The following is a 20,959-nucleotide window of genomic DNA, read 5'->3' as shown; positions in this document are numbered from 1 at the left end:
GATCTCAGATAGTGTTCATACCCTCTCGTTATTAACCCCTTACATGACTTTGCAACATGTAAGGGTACCTAGCTGTTCCTTTCTTCCTGTGGAGCTTCTCCACCCCTTCCCCAGTACCATAATAAACATAGACCTGGCCACCGAGTGGCATTTAAGAATTTGTGATTGGGCTGGGATCCCGATTTCCCCACTGATGACGACAGCAATCTGGTTGTTGCGAGCTGCTGTAGGGGCTGGTCTCGTCACACCTCAGTAGTATTTTATTTTTCCTTCACGGGCTCGGTTAGGTGGGGAATGCTCAATAATAAACCCCCAGTAGGCACTGGGTTGATGGAGGGGGCTGTCCTTTTATGACTGCTGCCAGTGCAGTTCTGGGCCCTGGGAGGGGGGTGCTTCTTCCCTCCCTTTGCACTTCTCCCTTGGTCCTCTCTCACTCCACGTGTGTAGACACCAGAGCAGCAGCCATCATGGAGCTCCAGCACTCCATTTCTTTGTCCTTCCATCTGTAAGGTACCAGTTCCGTAAGGTTGGTTTTCTGAGTGCTTCATCCCCCAGATAATTTTGGAGCTCTGATGCTGTATTGCAGGCTCACTCTCTTTCTGGTTGTGTGGTGCTTCTGTCCTGTCTTGCGTTTCTTCCCTCTGTGTCTATCATGTCAGATAGTGGAAGATCCTCGAGGGTTAAGGCTAGGGCAGCGTCTATGACCTGTACCGGATGCAAATTCAAATTGCTGTCTAGGCAGCAAGGGGCAGACGGTTGGTGTGCAGCCTGCCAGACTGAGAATTGGATGCTGTGTGTGCCTGGGGACTCTGGTTCCAACTTGGCAGAGCCTGCCTGACTGGGCTAGATCATTAGCCAGTACTATTGTTGAGGTTGCTCACTTTGCCTGGTCTTGGGAGGGACATTTTTCACAGGTTTTCTCCGTCTCTACTGGGAGTTTGTCTCAGTTGCCAAGCCAGGTTCCTGTGGCAGCAGTCGTAGAGGAACCAGCTTGGGCCATGATTCTGTTTAAGGTTTCTTCCTTCTTAGAGTGGATGTTGGAATCCACCACGACGTCCTCCTCACATAAATACAGGAGTGGGGTGGCACCCAGCCTGGGAAATAGTCACAGGAGGAGGATGAAATATGTGTTGGGGTGGATAAGGACTCCTCCTTTGTGGAAAAGGTCCCGGACAACAGTCCGTATGGATGAGCCCAAAAGGGCAGTGGTATTAGACACCCCAGACACGGTGGTTCCTGAGGCTGCGGAACCTTCTCTGTTTAAGCGGAGGTCCAAAAGAACACTTTATTTCCTTCTCTGAAGATACCGGGTTTACTTGGGAAAGGCAGCTCTGGATGCGGGACTGATTGGGGGTCATGATCTTAGCCTCAGCTCTTTGGAGCCTCTGGCTTAATGCCTAAGAGGCTGATATGGAGTACAAAAGAGCTCTTGAGTTGCTTCCTTTTTCAGGAGGTGTCTTGTTTGGGCCTGAGCTTGATAACGTTGTTACTCAAGTGACAGAAGTTAAAAGTGCTTTCCTTCGTGTTAATACACCCAAGTCAAAAGTTAATGGTTACAGCTGATCTATTATTCAGTCTAATAGGGTTTAACATTCACTTAGTGAATAACAATTTGGTTCCTGTTGTAAACAATAGCGTTTGTGACCCTTATTTCCTAACATTTCAGATGGCAAAAGAGGGGACACTTCAGACTTGATATGCAATGGACACATGTGCTTACAGACACCAATGCACACCTCAGCAGACTTTCAGATACAAATTAGCACAAAAAAGATAAACCTATTGCAAAATCCATAAAGCACTAAAACACAGAATAATAGATGTATGTTTTATTGTACCCTGCCAGTGGCGGATCCAGGGGGGAGGGCGATCGGGGCCCCCTAGCAGGGGCTTGCTGCTGACGGCTGCACACTGTGCAGGTCCGTTCAGCAGTGACAGTGTGCTGCCCGGCTGCTCTGATTGTGTTTTAAACATAATCAGAGCAGCGGGACAGCACACTGCCACTGCTGAACGGACCTGCACATACTGTGCAGCCGTCAGCAGCCTTAGAAATTAGGAAGGGGGCGGGACCTAAATCGCCCCCCCCCTAAAATCGCCCCGGGTAGAGCAGTTGCCTAGATCCGCCCCTGTACCCTGCTGAGTTGAACTCTCTAAGTTGTAAATAATGAAAAGTTAATAGAGACAACTAGACACATTTTTGGATTCAATTAATTGGTTTAGATAGCTCACTACATTAGATCTAAAAGAGACATTTTGGGTGACAAGAGGGATTTGTTTTCAAAAGAAGGACTATCCCTCCAAACAATGAACATTTGATAGGTATGCTGTCCATATACAATGGAGTGAGATATGTTCCAGCTGTTTAGACATACCTTATTGGATTTGTCACTATGTGGTCTTGCCAGAACCACATATATACTCTTTTGCTTTATACATTGATAAATTGCAAACTTACATTCATCTTCATAGCGCAGAGTTACTCTTTTTATATTAATGGAGTGAGATATGACTATGATCTGTCATTTTCTTATGGTTTGGGTCTATTCCAAGGAAGCGCCTATTAGTGAATTAAGGGAGTTAATTTTAATTTATGAAGATAATTGGATTTTTCCATTTTCAGGGTTAGAGTTATCAGTTACCCAATATGTATTTTATCTTGATGTTACTTTGAAACAAAAAATAAAGTCTTTAGTGTAAAGTGACCTCAAAATGAAAGTTGCTTTAAAAAGATCTAGAATTTATAGTTCTTGTTATGTATCTACCTAGTGTGCATGGAATGTTTACAATTCATTGTTTTTAGAGTTTTGTAGCTTTATGGACAAAAAAACTTTTTTTCCTCCTTGGACTCTCTAGCAGCAATAACTAATGGGTTAATCTCTTACTCTGAGCACAGTCAGGAGCATAGTCAGGAAAGACAACATATGAAGCCATATAATGTGACCCTTCCTCTCTGTTTTTATTTTTGCTTTTCTTTTGCCCAGTTGAGTAGGCAGAGGATTGGGTTAGTGGATTGTTAGTGTGGTATTTGTTATGTTATATCTCCGACATTTCCTGCACTGGCTTTCGTTAAATTGTCACTATACTTAAAAATACCTAAATCAAGTGGAAAAAGTAGTTTATGCATGGTTTAAAGATTGATAAATAGGCCCCTAAAATTCTTAATAAAAAAGAATTGGAATAATCAGCAAGGACTTCTTTCAGGCTGTACTAACTTGTGGAATAACCTCCCTCGCACAGCAAGACTTTCCTCTATATTCTTCAAACCTTCAAGCGTTCTCTGAAAACCCACCTCTTTAGGCAAGCTTATGAAAACCCTTTAACCACCCTCTTAATCTTCCTTAGGTACCCTACTACCACCCTTTACATAGTTCACACAAGAAGACAACCCAACAACGACAACAAGCATTGCTGTGACTGGATCATATAGCCCACTAAGCACTTTTTACCCTTGCAATCTGGCTGGACCAATATGCAATATGTAGCACTTAACTTCATGTATCAAACTTCCATTGTCCAATAGATTGTAAGACTGCAAGGCCAATCCTTAGGCTCAAAGGGCATAAATATCATCAAGTGACATTGGTAAAGCAGCAGGGTGGTCTACAATACACCATTAGAAAACATATGCTGGAAGTGACACCAGTGACAGAAGCTCAGTTTGGCGGACCCTTCAGAATCGAGAAAAATCGTTTCATTTTTCTAAATTGGAATTATGTCACTGATTTATTGACCCACCCTATGTTATACTGCTTGGGTACTTCCCATTAGTAATGCTTGTCAGTGAGTCGAAAGAGGAAATAGATAAATGATGTTCCCTGTTAATTTCTTTTCCTTGAAGGACTCCTAAGCAGCCCTAATAATCCCACCCTTGTTACCTATTATATGTTTCATAAGCAGCTTGGAAAGTTACTTGGAGAAATTAAGGAAGATGAGAAATCACATTATATAGTTTCAGGTGTTTTCTTTCCTGTCTGTGCTTAGTTATAGGAAATTAACCTGATTGGTTATGGCTGCCATGGAGTCCTTTTGAGAAAACTAAAATCAAACAAATTACGTTAACATAATTTTGTCTCTTTTTTTTTTTTTTTTTTCAGTTCTTCTTTGCTGTAACAATAGCCATTTGGTACTCCGGAATTAACATTTTAAGTTATTTGTCTTAATAAATTGTAATTTTGTTTTTAATACAGGATCTAACATGTCGAGAGGAACTGATTACTCTTATTTTATCTCTTCTACCTCTGGTTTGGAAGATTCCAGTGGATGAAGAAATGACAAGAGGTAAGCTCAATATAATAAAATGTTTAGCTTTCACACATTCAAAACAGTTATTAAAGTAGAGTAAAAACACAGGGAGTCATGGTTTATTTGGGTTTGTTTTTTTTAGTGTACTGGAAATTCCATAATCTGGGCTCTGGAGCTCTCAGATATCTCTGCTTTTTGCTGTAGCTTTTCCTTATTCCATATTCATCAGTGTTCCCTAGTGCTTTGTAATTTAATGTCTGTATAGTTCTATGTTTGTTTTTTATATAATATATCGTTATTTTGCACACATCTGGTTCTGTAATTGACAACCCCAAGACTCTGTTGCCATGAAATCTTATGCGGTTGCATAGCTCTTATTTGATTCCATAAATGTCTTCATGCTCACATTTTCTCACCAGCCTCTTTTTCCTTTCTTAGCATTCTAATTGCCAGGACACTAGTAAAGGGAAATACGATTGTTTTGTAACTACTGTTTAAATGAGTATGGAAAACTAATTATATATATCTTTCTGCATTTGTGACACTGAAATTCTGTTTGTCAATCAGCTAATACATGGGCACATTCTATCAGCAGATTATCATTTTTTTTTTATCAGTGAAGGAAAAAAGATAATTAGAGCTTGCTTATAACATTGAGTTAAAGGATTTTAATATACACAATCACTGCTCTCTAGCATTAACGCTCACTGTACACGGACACTTTTGGAATATTTTTTATCAGCTAAAAAAGGTTACCTGATTGAAAACAGGATTGGAGCACCACATATTGCCATCCATGTTCAGGAGGATCAGCCTATCGGTTTACAAAATAATGTAGGATGTAGGAGTCGATCATCAAAATCTAGGAGCTGGGGGAGATAGCCATTGACATCAATGGAAAATAATTAAAAAAAAATAAGTTGCCAGCAGTGTATTTTTAAGTGTATTGGCTTTTGGGAATTATCCAGTCTTAAGCGGTTGGCAGCACAGAAGTCAATCGAGAATAAACACTGGATAAAGGTCAGTAAAAACTTAGGTGGGGGCAACCAGTTATTAAGGAGAATTCAGTGAATATACTGTATACAGAATTAAGAAATGCACCTAAAAATAGCCACCTCTGTAATGAGCCACTTCTTTTCCCTGAAAACCACCTGGGGGTAAATGTATCATTCTGTGCATTTTGCAACTCGCTGGTATTCAATGACTTTGCAGGGCAGATTTAGAATGGCAATGTCTTTACAGTCAAAATTTGCAAAATGCTCAGATTGATACATTTACCCCCTGGATTTGTTTTTGAAGTTGACTAACAATCATTATCACTGATTAATGTTCTAGAACTAAAGGTAACTTTTGGATTTTGCTGCTTATGGACCCACATGTATTCAGATTAAGAAAACCAAAATTGGATATCCGTTTAATAAAAGTGTATCTGGTTCTGTTTTTAATTGTTGATTGGTAATGGTGTGAAATGTTAATATTTTTTTTGAGCTGTATTAGATGTTGTTTTCCTTCCCAAAAAAAATTATCCTACTGTACATCTGTCCAGCAATTTTTCACTTGACCATGATCAAAGTTGTGACTTGAAATGTTTGTAATAACAATATAGATAAGGTAGTTGGAAGATGATTGCAGTTGGTCTGTGTGTGCTATCTTCTTTTCATTACACAAACAGGCCCATGTGATGATGCACGTTATCCTCTAATTGTTAATTGCAGAAAATAAAGGGCATTGTTTTGGACTTTTACCGCCTATATACATTGCCTTGATATTTATTGAGGATTTTTCTGCATGGCTCCCTCACTTCTTATCTTCAAATATCCCCACCATCATCATGGGTGATTTCAACATCCCCATTGATAACCCACCTTCCAAAGATGCTTCCAAACTACTTTCTCTAACATCCTCACTTGACCTCTCGCAGTGGATAGAATCATCTACTCATCAGGATGGCCATTGCCTTGATCTTGTTTTCTCTAGACAATAAATGATGATGATGATATGGGTGCCACAAGCATTCTACTTGGGCAGGAATAAATTGCGCTGTTTGTCGTTGGGTGACATGAAGCTCTGTCTTTGCATGGAGTACTAATCGAAGAGCTGTGAGTAAAGGCAGTGCATTTGGAGTATCTTTTCTAGTCATGTAAAGATAAATACAAAATATGTATATAAAATTATATACATATAATTATATATGTGTGACCTCCTCTTAGTTCTCCTATTTGGGTTACTGCCTAAATATATCAAGAAGTGCCACTTATCACTTATTTAACCGTACAATAATTTCATACATAAGTATATAGCACAGAAGCAAAACTAAATTATGTTCTAATACTTTACACATATGTCAGTTCACATACGCCATCAGAATCCTTCATAAATCAAAGTATCGGTCAACAGGTTGCCTTTGTTCAAAAAATATATAACGTCTCTTTTTCTCTCATAATTGAAGTTAACTCCTATAGTTCATATTCTTCTCAGAGTCTCTCCGTCTTGATAACATAAAAAAGACAAAAGGAAAAAAAACACAATATGGTGTAATAATTTTATAACATAAGTACTGAGTAAGGAGCCCAACACCCTTTATCAATAGACAGGCACTCGGTGTCTTTGGATATTTCTTAATTATGTTCACCCAATCCGTGAAAAAATTCACTAGTTAATCTTCCGATGATGTGGTAATCAATCCCTACATAAACACTTACTCCGTATATAAAGAGATAAGTGCTTCAACAAAAACAAGACTATCCAGCTGTTCTTAATCAGGCTTGTTCCCTACGGTATTTCACTTGTCCATGTATTCCATAAAAACAGAAATAAAAGATCTAATGCATTAAACTTTAAAACAGCACTAATTTATTCTCCATATGATTAAAAACCAATTAGATGTCAACAATCCTCTATTTAAGCATCTTCTGTACTCCTACCAGACTAAGGTGAAGTGGTCAGAATTTAGATGTTATAATCCTGGGCAAATACTTCCAATCACCTCCTTAGAGATCCGGGCGGAAGACAGGCTGCTTGACCCGTTCACTCACCACCAGTGCGTTTCAACCCATACTTGTCGGGTCCTTTTCCAGGTGTATCTGATTAGCCCTTCTGCTTCAACTATATGTAGCACCTGACCAATCAGGTAACGTAATACAGCGACATAGCCAAATGACATGATAAATAATAAAAACAATAAGATCTTGTATAATACATACAGCGGTTACATGCAAATACCATTTCAATATCATATTACTGTTTTCTGATCATTACTAATTAAACATACTGAAAGACAGAATATCTGTCAGGCAATATATGACAGGCAAGGGAGAGACTAACGATTGACATTACTTAAAATTCAGATCACAATAAGGATAAAAATATCTGATTTTAAAACATTAGTCCCGCTCTCATTGGGCACCAAGCAATCCTTTACTGTATGAGAAAATAAGCAAGTAATAAATAAATGTTCGTAAACCAATAGGGAAACGACTGCCTGTTTCTCCTTAGGAGTATATTTCAGCAATGTAAATCTCCTACCCACCACTCCTTCACCATCTACTGCTTGTATCATTCCACGATCGATCATTGACAACCTATTTGAATGAATATTCCTAGCAATAAAGAGTAGTACTTGATAGAGATAGTTACCTATAAACCCATTTTGCATTGCAATTGACCTTTCTCCATAGAACATATGCTTTATATTCAAAAGGGATGAGCTCTAGGGGTATACACATACTGAACATTTTTATACAATGTGCAAAATGAAAGTTTTTTTGAAAGGTTTTTTTTAAATGTAGATAATGAAGGATTGAACCATTTAAGCTCAAAATTTACTTAACCCATGTGGGTGCAAAGATTTCAAATTATAGATACTCTCCATTTCAGCCATTGCCAACCTCTTATTTAAATCATTACATCTCCAGTTTTCTTTAACTGTTTTAATACCGCAAAAAAGTTTAATAGAATTAACATTGCACTCATGCTTTGCTTTAAAATGCGGCGATAATGAATGATTCATGTTACCTTTTTTAATGTTCCGTAGATGTTCTGACAGTCTAATTCTCAAACCCCAGCTAGTTATTCGAATGTATTGTTTGTCACATATACATTGCACCAAGTAAATAGCATCCTTTGTATGACATATAATGAAATCTTTAATTGCATGCTCCGAACCATTCGTAGTTGATCTATAATTAGTGATCTTTGAAGTACTACTTTTTATGGTTCTACATGGTAGTCAACTGCCACACCTATGAAAACCTGATATTTTGATGTTGCTTAATCTCTCTTTCTTAGGTAAAACACTACGGACTATAGGTAAGAGGTTGGCAATGACTGAAATGGAGAGTATCTATAATTTTAAATCTTTGCACCCGAATGGGTTAAATATAGATTTGGAGCTTAAATGAATCAAACCACAAAAAATTCCTTCATTATCTACATTTAAAAAAAAAAAGTTTCAAAAAATCTTTCATATTGCACATTGCATAATTTTTTTAGTATATGCAGTCATGGCCTAAAGTTTTGAGAATGACACAAATATTGGTTTTCACAAAGTTTGCTGCTTCAGTGTAAAATTACAAGTATTTCATAAGTGTCAAAGGCCTTTATTGACAATTGCATAAAGTTTATGCAGAGAGTCAATATTTGTAGCGTTGACCCTTCTTTTTGAAGCCCTCTGCAATTCGCAGTCAATCCACTGACTGGGCCACATACTGACTGATGGACGCCCATTCTTGCCTAATCAGCGCTTGGAGTTTGTCAGAATTTGTGAGTTTTTGTTTGTCCACCCACCTCTTGAGGATTGACCTCAATGGGATTAAGGTCTGGGGACCCAAATTTTCTATGTTTTGATCCCAGAGCCACTTAGTTATCACTTTTGCCTTATGACAAGGTGATCCATCATGCTGGATAAGGCATTGTTCATCACCAAACTGTTCTTGGATGGTTGGGAAAAGTTGCTCTTGGAGGATGTTTTAGTACCATTCTTTTTACATGGCTGTGTTCCATGTATGTACTTGTGTCATTCTCAAATCTTTTGCCCATGACTGTATATACCCCTTGAGATCATCCCTTTTGAATATAAAGCAGACATGTTCTATGGAGAAAGCTCAATTGCAATGCGAAATTAGGTTATAGGTAACTTTCAAGTAATACTCTTTATTGCTAGGAATATTCATTCAAATAGGTTGTCAATGATTGATTGTGGGATGATACAAGCAGTAGATGGTAAAGGAGTGGTGGGTAGGGGATTTTCATTGTTGAAATATACTCCTAAGGAGAAACTGGCAGTAGTTTCCCTATTGGTCTAAGAACATTTGTTTATTACTTGCTTATTTTCTCATACAGTAAAGGCTTGTTCGGTGCCCAATAAAAGCGGGACTAATGTTTTAAAATCAAATGTTTTTATCCTTATTGTGATCTGAATTTTAAGTAATGTCAATCGTTAGTCTCTCCCTTGCCTGTCATATATTGCCTGACAGATATTCTGTCTTTCAGTATGTTTTATTAGTAATGATCAGAAAACAGTAATATGATATTGAAATGGTATTTGCATGTAACCGCTGTATGTATTATACAAGATCTTATTGTTTTTATTATTTATTATGCCATTTGGCTATGTCGCTGTATTCCATTCCCTGATTGGTCAGCTGCTATATATAGTTGAGGCAGAAGGGCTAATCAGATACACCTGGAAAAGGACCCGAGAAGTCCTGGTAGGAGTACATAAGATGCTGCTTAAGTAGAGGATGGTTGTGTATGACATATATAATTGATATTTAGTCTTATGGAGAATAAATTAGTGCTGTTTTAAAGTTAAATGCACTAGATCTTTTATTTCTTTGTTTTTATGGAATACATGGACAAGTGAAATACCGTAGGGAACAAGCCTGATTAAGAACAGCTGGATAGTCTAGTTTGTGTTGAAGCGCTTATCCCCTTGTATACGGAGTAAGTGTTTATGTAGGGGCGATTACCCCATCATTATAAGATTAACTGGTGAAATGTTTCACGGATTGGGTGAACATTATTAAGTAATATCCAAAGACACCGAGTGCCTGTCTATTGATAAAGGGTGTTGGGCTCCTTACTCAGTACTTATGTTATAAAATTCTTTCACCATATTACGTTTTTTTTCCTTTTTCTCTTTTTTATGCTATCAAGACGGAGAGACTCTGCAAAGAATATGAACTGTAGGAGTTACCTTTGATTATGAGAGGAAAAAGACGTTATATATTTTTTGAACAAAGGCAACCTGTTGACTGATACTTTGATTTATGAAGGATTGTGTTGAAATTGTATATATAATAATAATAATAATAACATTAAGTGTTAGCAACCTTATTTACAATATTATTATATGTTATTGTTATAATACATATTAATATATTGAGGAATTGCTGGTATAATACTGTGAAAAGGCTAGGAACTATATCTTGTGCAAATATCTCTTCTGAGAAAATAGATCCGTGAAGGTAATGCGGTTTCATTGTAAGTCATTGACCTCTGTGATGACATCATTTTGTAAACACACCCACCATTGTAAAATTTTTAAATTGACCTGCAGTCAATTGAGTGCAGGCACTCTACTAAGAATCCTGGTCTGTCTCCTGTATGGTAACTATGTAACTTAAGATCTAAAAATGAAGTAAAATCTCTTTTTATTGCAAAATCTGCAGCTGGACAATATTTATTTATTCTGGAAATTAAAGCAACAATTCTGATTGCGTATGTGTACTGTCATTTATAGACACGTGCAAAATTTTAGAACATATTTGATTTTGCGCCTGTGATATTAACTTATGTATGAAATCTTTTTGAGTCATATCCACTGTACCTTGCCTTGGTTTGGGTATTGTTAGATTCTGTGCAGCCAAGATTATGCTGGGATATGTTTTGTCTAATGACATAGCGTGGTTTTTGAGTTGAAAACAGAATTGTTTGCTACTTAAAGAAATAAGGGGGGGAGCAATGTATTTCAGAGTTTTCTGAGGCGCGTTGTCCCTTGATTTGTGTGTCACAGCCAGGATTCTGGGATGTTATTATCTTTTATTTATAAAGTACCACAATGGTTGAGCAGCATACATAGGGGTTTAGAACATTCAACCAGATCACAAAATAACATAAGTACAAAGGTTGTTTTTTTTACAACTGGTCAAGGAGAAATTGAGATGTAAAGTAGTTCTGTTTTTCTTGGTTATGGGTGTATGTGCTCATAATGAGGGGAATCTGAAAAACTTCTTCCATTAATGTTAAGAGGACCTCTATCATTTTTGGAGGTAACATGTTTGACGTGTAAAGGCTTCCATCGGTAACACTCTGAGCTGCGGACAGTGGAAGGGGATATTTGATCTAAGGCAGATGTATTTGTTTTGTTTACAGTTTTCTGTAGCTGCACTATGACATGAAAACAGAAATAGGGAGCTTTGCAGGCTATTTATTTTCTGTTATTGTTTTATTTTCATCAAAGGATGAAAAAAGCATTCACAAATTACAATGTGTCCATCCTTTTGTATTGTAATAAGTAACTAATATTTTGAGAAACCTGTGAATCCAACAGTAAATAGATAGGGTATGAGGGCAGAGTAGAGAGGGAAGAGGTGCAGGAAGGAGTGCATTATAATAATAATAAAAGCAATATTGGGAGCAATATCAAGAATACTAGTAATAGTAATATCAGTAGTAATAGCCAATGGGAAATGCACTCAGAAAAATATTGGGGCTAAATGTGGAGTGGAGATTATATCTGTGTTGGAAGGTCAGCATGTTAGGAAAGAGGCTAGTGATCACATCCTTTCTTTTAACAGTTTTTAAAGTGTCAGTGAGGTGTTACAAGTTAATGGAGTTCAGGTTTCACTACATGCTAAAGGTCAGGAGGTCTGAGGGGAATCAAACTAAGATAAAAAATGGTTGTCGGGAAAAAGGAATGGGGAGTTAATGAGGGTTATGGCAAATGTGTAAATATGTAATCAATAGGGACTATTTTCACGTGTAGTCAACTGGGTAAGTCCATAGAAGGAGTTAAATTATCACCATTGATCAACCCTTCCTCCTGCGTCAAAATTACTTTCCCTTGGCCCGATTTCATACGCTAATGATGTCATGTGTGTGGCGGCAGAAACGCCCCCTTCTCTCCCATAAACGTATGGCCCTATCTAAACAGCGTGGGGGACTGATGCTTCCTAACTTAACTTATTACCAAGAGGCTTGTATATTGAGCCACCTGCGGGATTGGGTACTCCCTCCTACCTCTAAGCCATGGGTGGATCTGGAGAGAGCCTTGTGCCCTAGCTATCCGTTGTTGGACCTTCTCTGGACACCCAGGCCGGTCCGCCCATCTGTCTTATATAGGTTACAGTCCATCTCGGATGCCATGCAGGTGTGGGATAGAATCATTGGGCTGCATGCCAGCTTTGTACTCCCATCTCATAATCTCTCCCTCCAGGCAGTGGGTCAACACATCTCAGATTTAAACCTCGCGGCTTGGAAAGCCAGAGGTATTTCCTCAGTATCAGATTTGTTTGCCCAAGGCCTTTTTCTTTCCTTTTCTCAGCTCCAGGATCGCTATAGCTTGCCATCCTCAGAAACATATAGGTACTTTTAAATCAGTCATTGGGTCAGAACTGTCTCTAGGACCCCCTACTCTCTCATTTTGCTTCCATCATCTGTTATAAATAGACTGACAAAGAGTAGTAGTAGAGGTGAAATAACGTTTTGGTACCACTACATTTACTCTCTGATACCCCCAACTAAAACTCCTGCACAAACCCAGTGGGAAATGGATGTGAATTTAATGCTCACTGAGCAACAATGGAAAAGAAATTATGTAACTTCCTACTGTATGTCCAAATGCATTAATCATACAGAGATGCAGGTCAAGCTTCTCAGCCGGCTGTACCTTACCCTGGAGCGGTTACACAGGTTCTGGCCAAGTCAATCAAAATTTTCCTGGCGCCAATGTACCCAAATAGCCGATATTTTCCATGTTTTCTGGTCATGCCCAGTGATTCAGCCGCTGTGGGTCGAGGTATTTGCTTTGATCTCAACTGACTTAAAGTCTCCTGTTGCTCTAGACCCAGCCCTAGCTCTTATCCATGTCTACCCGACTTCCATTCCGAAGCATGATCGGTACCTCTTGGGCCATTTATTGATAGCTGCTAGAGCAGCAATAGCACAAAACTGGAAGTCTCAGGCCCTTCCCACCACTACCCAAATCATCTCTAAGATACAGTATAGCTTTGAGATGGAAACTACAGATACGCCCTATTCCTCATCTGCATCAGCTCCCATCATGAGATGGTTTAGGTGACATGAATACATCACAGATGGCCCCGGGGCTCCTCAAGATACTCCCGACTTCCCAGCAGCCCATTCTCCAGCGGCCCTCATAGAATCCCCTCAGCCTATTGATCAGTTCCAACCCCCTGATACCCCTTCCATGGTAGAAACTTCTTTGGTTGGCCAAAATGAAGGTTTATGTGTCTTGCTGTATCATTCTTTTCTTTTTCTTTTATCAGTAACTGTTAAATGTACATTGTTTATATAGTGTGCCTTATTTTAAATCGAGTGACTCCTTTCCCCCTGCGCGGGGATTCCCTATGTGTTTTCCTTTGTTTGTATTTTCTCTTCCCATCTTTTTTTTTTTTTCTGTACCCCATATATCTTGAAAATGTTCAATAAAAATATTGATGCAAAAAAAATTACTTTCCCTTAAATTCACCCATAATGCTACTGTGTATTTCACAGGTTATAAAATGTGGGAGTCCATCAGAGAAATAGTCTAAAATTGATGCTTCCACCACAATGCAGTGACAGCTGTTGTAGTTTAAACAATAATAATTGTTCGTGTTTTGCCTCTGCATGAAGTAGCTCTTTTATATACGTTCTCTGGTAAATGGGAAGTGCCTTTAAATATGCAATGATAGCGTTACAGGATCATGAAAAAGAAACAGGTCGTTTTCTAGACATCTTCTGACCTGTTTATCCTGGTTTCCCTGCTGATTTACAATTTAAAATAGTTATTTATTTAAATATGTTACCATGCTCACTAGATCTTATTCATTGCACATTTCTTTGTGTTTTCTCAGATTTTAATCCAGGTTTTGTTGAAATAGAAACATTTTCTACAAAGGACAATCAGCCGAAACCTCCGAGAGAATCTGATCCTGAAGGGGTTTCCCATTTGGACTGTTTGCAAATGTTAAATGTCAACTTGCTGCCCCATAAACCAAGACGTCAATCCAAAAACATATCCCCTTATTCTCTAAAGGATGGAAAAAAATTGCTGTCTTCTTCAGATTCTGAGGCAACCTTGGATGACAAATCCTCATCAGTAATTAAGCAGAGACATCCACAACCTTTAAAACCACCTACTGTATACAATACTCAGGATTCTGGCATAACTGATAAAAGTTCAGTACTGCAGAATTTTGAATGTAAACCAAATCTGGATATTCGCTATTGTGAGACAAATGCATTACAAGAAATTGGCAACATGCAAAATAAGAAAACCTCCCCTTTTGATCTTTGTCAAATACTATTGTCTTTGCTTGAAAAAGTTTGCAAATTTGATATAACATTAAATCATAGTTCTTCACTTTCTGCCTGTGTCATTCCAGCTTTAATAGAATGTCTCTCAGGTTTTGGTGATTGCTATGCACCAGTAAGGGGAACACTGTTAAAAAGTTGGACAGAGGAGCCTGTTGCATTAGTGCAGAGAATGCTGTTCCGTACCATATTATGTCTTCTGTGTGTAGACATTAGCTGCAAGGATGTTATGCCTGATAACCTTCGAAAAAATCTCACTGATTTATTAAGAACATCTTTGAAATTTAAATCATACTTAAATGAGAACCCAGAACTATACCACAACCAATTAGTGCAAGAAGTTGTGGACAAATTAAAATTACCTATCTATAAACATCACGCTTTTTTGATACCTGAACTCCTTGAAGGCGTTTTGCAGATCATATTATCATGTCTTAAGTGTGCGGCTCCGAACCCTCTTTATTTCAGTCAAGCTATTGAGCTTTTGCATGACTTTATACAGAATAGTGGATTTGATCATTTTGAAAACACAATCCTACAAATGGAATATATAGGTCTGCAATACAAAGATCTCTATTCTCAGGCTGCAAACCATGTATTAGTACTGATTAGTAGTGTAACAAAAATAATCGGTGTAATAAAAAAAGTTAAATCTGAGCAGCTCCATCAGTCAACGTGTACAAGAAAAAGGCATCGGCGATGTGAATTCTCACACTTTATGCATCATCACAGAGACCTTTCAGGGCTTCCAGTTTCTCTGTTCAAGAGCCAAATCTTCAAGAATCCTTTTGAAGAGGATGTGCATGGAGACGTCCTCTATCCTGAAAGGAGTTGTTGCATTGCAGTTTGTGCACATCAGTGTTTGCATTTACTTCAGAGAGCATCAGACGTTGGTACATGTCTACAGATTCTCTTATGTATACAGAATGTTGGTATATGCTGTTGTATGGATCCCTCATCTGTTATCACGCCACTACTTTATGCTTTTAAGCAGCCAGTCTTAAAAAATGTGCAACACCAAATCCAAACTATCCTTACAAATCTTGTATTGGATCAGTTGGGTGGAGGCGAACATTCCCCAACTGTTAAACAAGTGTCTTGCAACATATGTTTTATGGATGGTGACCATTTAGCTGAATTGCAGGATACAATTCATGGCAAAACTGACTGCACCTCAGTTACAGATTTGTGTGGCACATCTTCTAGGTTTCAAGGTGTTTTACCAAGCAGTGGATCAGAAGACATGATGTGGAAATGGGATTCTTTGGAAGCCTATCGAGGACCTGTTTTTGACAATGATCCAGTACTGAGTTTGCATATTGCTGACCACATTTGCCACCTAATCCAAAAAGGAAATGCAGTCATTAAGTGGAAATTATACTCCCTTATTTTTAGTGGAGTCTTGCAAAGAGGGGTGGAGATGGCTCATGATTCTCAACAAAAGGGAATTTCTACAATATGCAGCCAAACGGACAGCTGCCATAAAACCTGCTTGCCGGAAGAAGTACTTAAGATTTACTTAAATGTTTTACCGGAGTTACTGAAATCCAGGTTAGTGATGAGTGTATTTTTGTCTGTCTATTTTTTTTTACGCTAAGAGGTATATTTGCTAAACTGCTGGTTTGAAAAAGTGGAGATGTTGCCTATAGCAACCATTCAGATCCTTGCTAAACCATGTTACAATGCAAGGGGTGCAAAATTAGTATTCTGTTTTGCACATAAGTTAAATACTGACTGTAGCACACAAATACTTGATAGCGTATTTGTACACTGAAATTTAAAGTTGATATATATGTGCTACATGAAAAAACAGTCAGTATTTAACTTATGTGCAAAACAAAATACTAATTTGCAGCCCTTGCATTGTAACATGGTTTTGTCCAGGAGACTGAAATAAGATACCTCTTCATTTAAGATCCTTAATGCCCCTAGTTATCATTTATTTAGTATATACTACAAAATGACAACTTGAATCTGATTGGTTGCTATAGGCAACACCACCACTTTTTCAAATCAGCAGTTTAGTAAATCTAGCCCTAAAAATTGCAAAATACTCTCTCTTGGTAAATAATTGCTATATACAGTACATCTCGTATATCATATATATCTGAGTGGCTGCCTATAAACTTTTTATATAAATTTATTTCTAGATATCTGCCTCGTTTTTGGTCTCTGCCTCCCCACCTCCCGTTTGCTATGGGAAGAAGTAGCCAGCAGTGGGGGTAACTGCTAGTGCATCCAAGGCCCGACTAAGGGTTCCAGCCGCCCTAGGCTAATATAACGGTTACTTTCCCCCCTGCCCATGTATATTCAGTTATCAAAGTGGAAATTCATAAATGTTTTACAATGAAGACAGTTGAAGTGCCGGTATGGCATACCACCGTCTACAAGCCCACTTCCACTACTGTGTGTATGTGTGTGTATATATAAATATATATATAAAAAATATATAGGTTGTGACAGGATGGACCGCCTATGTCACCCTGTCTGTTGTTGCTGGGAACCAGCTGGGCTTACTTTGCCATCGTTCCCTTTCTTTATGCCAAATGCGCCCTCTAACCGCAGTAGGAGGGCCTACAAAAGCTGCCACCACTTGCCTCCTTATCGGCATCCAGTACCGGGTTTCTTCTGGGTAACTGATGCTGCAAGTGTACCCCGTTAATGCTGTACCTGGGCTGGTACTCTTGACCTCTTCCTATGCATCAGGGTTGCTGTGGATGAATTCCCCCTGGCCTATCGCACTCGCCAGAGCTACTGGGTAGCGGGCAGAGCGGTGGTACTAGATGCTGGCTCCAAACCTCAGAAACAGCCGGGAACCGATTAGATTTTGGGTTTAATCTGTAGGTCACAGGGATAGAGAAGTTCCCAAGCAGGTCTTTCAAGCAGGTGATGTTTATTTGCTCACCTGGTTGAAGGTCCGCCCAGTCCTCTGAGGGCACCCCACGGTAGGTCTCCACTGCACGTCCTTGCAGTGTGGGTGCTAGATGCTTAACCCCTTAATTCCTCTCTGGGTACATTGTGTAGCCTGCAGGTCCTTTCAAATACCTGCAGGTGCTCATCAATATTCCCATCACAGTCCTCAAATTTAGGGCAAGGTAGAGATGACATTCCTGATCCCCCTACGGGGCTCCTCCCCCGCTAGGCTCCATGGCTGGCTCCCTTCCCACTTGGCACCATGCCTCGATGACCTGTGCCTGCCCAGTTGCAGTCGCCTTGTCCCCTAAGGCCGCCAGCTCTATATTTTATATTTATTTTTTAAATAACTTGTGCAATCTTGCAGCAATAAGGGATAACAACTTTGCAGAAAGCTGCAACATTGTTACAATAATAGTTAATAGAAAAGGGAGTGGACATGAAAGCTCTTTTTTATAGTTTTTAATGCAAACTGTTAACATTTTTCTGCCTTCTGATATTAATATAAATATGTATTAAATGTGTTCCTAATCCTCTCTTGAGACAGATATGTCTGCTCAAATATCCGTCTCAAGAGGATCAGGAACACATTTAATACATGTTTATATCAACATCAGAAGGCAGAACATTTGTAAAAATTTGCATACTATCAACTGGGGTACATGAATTTATTTTAAAAAAATATTTGTATGAAGTTCACATTGCAAGCACCAAATATTAATACCCACAAATGGTGTCACAAATACAAATGAAGGTTTCATCACACTATCAATATAAAAATGCAGGTAAGACAGAAACCGTCAATATATCAATTTTAAGCAAAAAGATCATACATGAGTCAGATGTGTGTAATATAAGCCTACATTCCATCATAAGATGTCCTATGAGTAAAAAAAAATAAAAATCTGACACACAGAGAGGTCTATGTATTAAACTGCAGTCAACCTTTAAAAGGGAGTAAAGAGCAGTTTTCTCCGTAAAATGTCAATCGCAACATGTTAGAATGGTTTCTGGAAGGAGAAATCAAAGGTTTCTTCTGCCATAAACCCACTTAACGTTTCTTAGCGCAGTCCCCATAGATTAAAATGAGGACTGCGACGTTCTGCAATGCCTTAAGCTTTGAAAAGCTTTGCATTTCCCAAAAAGGTAATGCAATCTCACAGTGGAAGTGTTAGGCTGCCAGCAAATAGCAAAAACTCTTCGTGCTAGAAGGGTGACTTCGCAGAGTAGCCCCGGCATGGTGTATTTCTGGTACCTCTAGGACCGTGCAATACTTTAATACGATTCCTAGCTTGCTTGCCTCTTAATTTTCGGGCTAGGAGACGACTGGCCCTATTACCCATTGTATAGAATTTTTGCCTCAACTTAAGAAGGATTTCATGCGAGATATGAAAATATTATTTAGCTGTTTCCTCACCTCATTTATTTCCCTTTGTAAGGTTTTAGATGGACGTGTTTGGTTGTGGAGCTCTAATCTCGCTATGTCAGACTCGAGTGATCGTTGGCGTAGGAGGTATTGCCTCTTTAAACAGGCCCCGATTTGAATAGCAGCACCCCTAACAACCGCCTTCAGGGCACACCAATGTGTCGAAAGGGAAGTGTCAGCTGGGTTGTTTAACTGTTTATATTGTGACAATGCCTCTGATAGAGCAGCCCAAGCCTCCGGTGAAGTGAGTAGGTAGGCCGGCATACGCCAAGGTCTTGGAGGAGCTCTGGCAATATGCAGACTCCAGGACCACTCCATCGGAGCATGATCAGACCACGTAATAGGGAGGATATTGATGGAATCAGTATGCTGGAGTGTCCACTTATCCGACAAAATCGTATCTATCCTAGAATAGGTGTTGTGAACCATTGAGTGGAAGGTATATTCTCGAGCACCAGGACACTGCGCCCGCCAGATATTGTAGAGGTCTTATTCCGCTAGGAGCTTACGGAAAGCAGTAGAGGGGCCAAGGGTAGGGTCAGGACTGGATGACCTCTGAGGCCTGGACTTATCAACCTTCGGGTCCAAAGTCAAATTAAAGTCTCCCAATAACACCAAGTGACCCTTTCTGACTTTTTGTACCTCTTCACACAGGGCCTTCAGGAAGGGAATTTGACGGGAGTTTGGCGCATATAATGAAACTAGAGTTATTGGCTTATCCTCTAGGAGACCTGTCAGAATGATGTACCTCCCCGACTTATCTTCTAATTTTGAGTGAAGTTGAAAGTGTACACACGCGCTAAAGAGAACAGCCACACCATTTCTTTTAAAAGGGCCGTTTGCAAAGTAACCTAACGGAAATCTCGAGTCCCTCAACTGCGGTGGGGCATGGGAGGAGAAATGGGTTTTCTGGAGAGCCACAACGTCTGCTTTATGTTTATGAAATGTGGTGAGCGCTAAGCGCAGTTAAGACCTTTAGTGTTTTAAAGTATAAAACTTAACCATACTCTAGAGGGTCATGGTGAAACGATTTACAGAACGAGGGTAGATATTGCTCTAGAAATTTAGGTCTGTAGTGACTGAGAAGAAGAAGGAGGGCATTAGAAGGGGGGGGGGGGAGAGGGAACGAAGGAAATAGTAGTGGGATGGACTGACCCGAGGAAATGGGTCAGAGTATTTTCCACATGGGTAAGAGTGTGACAAATTATTTAACATATGGGGGTGTGATTGGAACAAATTCCCACCCGGGGAACACCCAAAAAAACAGCAAGAGGAAATATAAAAACATTACAACAACCACATAGATAGATCTAGCGCAAACTCAATGGGGCGCAGCCACCTCCGGACCCCCATGGAAGCAGACCATTCCTGGCCCATTTCCCTGCGAAAGAACCAGCCTCCCGCAAACGGACGGGCCACTGCTGGGCGCAACTGGCCCTGGACGCAAGACTAAGCTTCTACCTCCATGGGTACCCCGGCAACCACCTCCCAGACTTGTAAAACTGGCTAAAACATATCTTAGTCAAACAGAATAACTGATATTACTTATGGTTATACTTATCAAATCGGGATTAGATCCCATGAGACTTCAACATAGAGAACAGGGATACAACTCAGTCTCTGGAAACCTGGGACCATTCAGACTGTGGGGGGGGGCCTGCCTGCAGAAGATCCAGACAGAGTGGAGATATGCCACTCCTCTAGCAGCTTTATGCCTGCCTCCACGGAGGAAATAACATAAGTAGAGTCTTCGTAGTGAACCAGCAGTTTCACCGGGAAGCCCCATCTGTAGGTGATGTTATTGGCCCTCAGAGCCGACGTGATTGGTTGCAGACTTCT

At 39.5% G+C, this 20,959-nt stretch overlaps 1 protein-coding gene across 1 annotated transcript in view; it reads left to right on the top strand.

Annotated features, from left to right (window-relative positions):
* LYST (lysosomal trafficking regulator) overlaps window positions 1-20,959 on the top strand; it is a 461,445-nt gene that overhangs the window by 17,627 nt on the left and 422,859 nt on the right. Inside the window, exons 4-5 of the mRNA XM_075200948.1 lie at window positions 4,188-4,278; window positions 14,322-16,332. Coding sequence (XP_075057049.1) covers window positions 4,188-4,278; window positions 14,322-16,332 — 2,102 coding nt within the window. The remainder of the gene's footprint in view (window positions 1-4,187; window positions 4,279-14,321; window positions 16,333-20,959) is intronic.

Source organism: Mixophyes fleayi, chromosome 3 (assembly GCF_038048845.1).
Source record: "Mixophyes fleayi isolate aMixFle1 chromosome 3, aMixFle1.hap1, whole genome shotgun sequence".
Classification (NCBI taxonomy): Eukaryota; Metazoa; Chordata; class Amphibia; order Anura; family Limnodynastidae; genus Mixophyes; species Mixophyes fleayi.
Note: the sequence above shows the minus strand (reverse complement) of the source record. Positions and strands in the feature narration are given on the sequence as shown.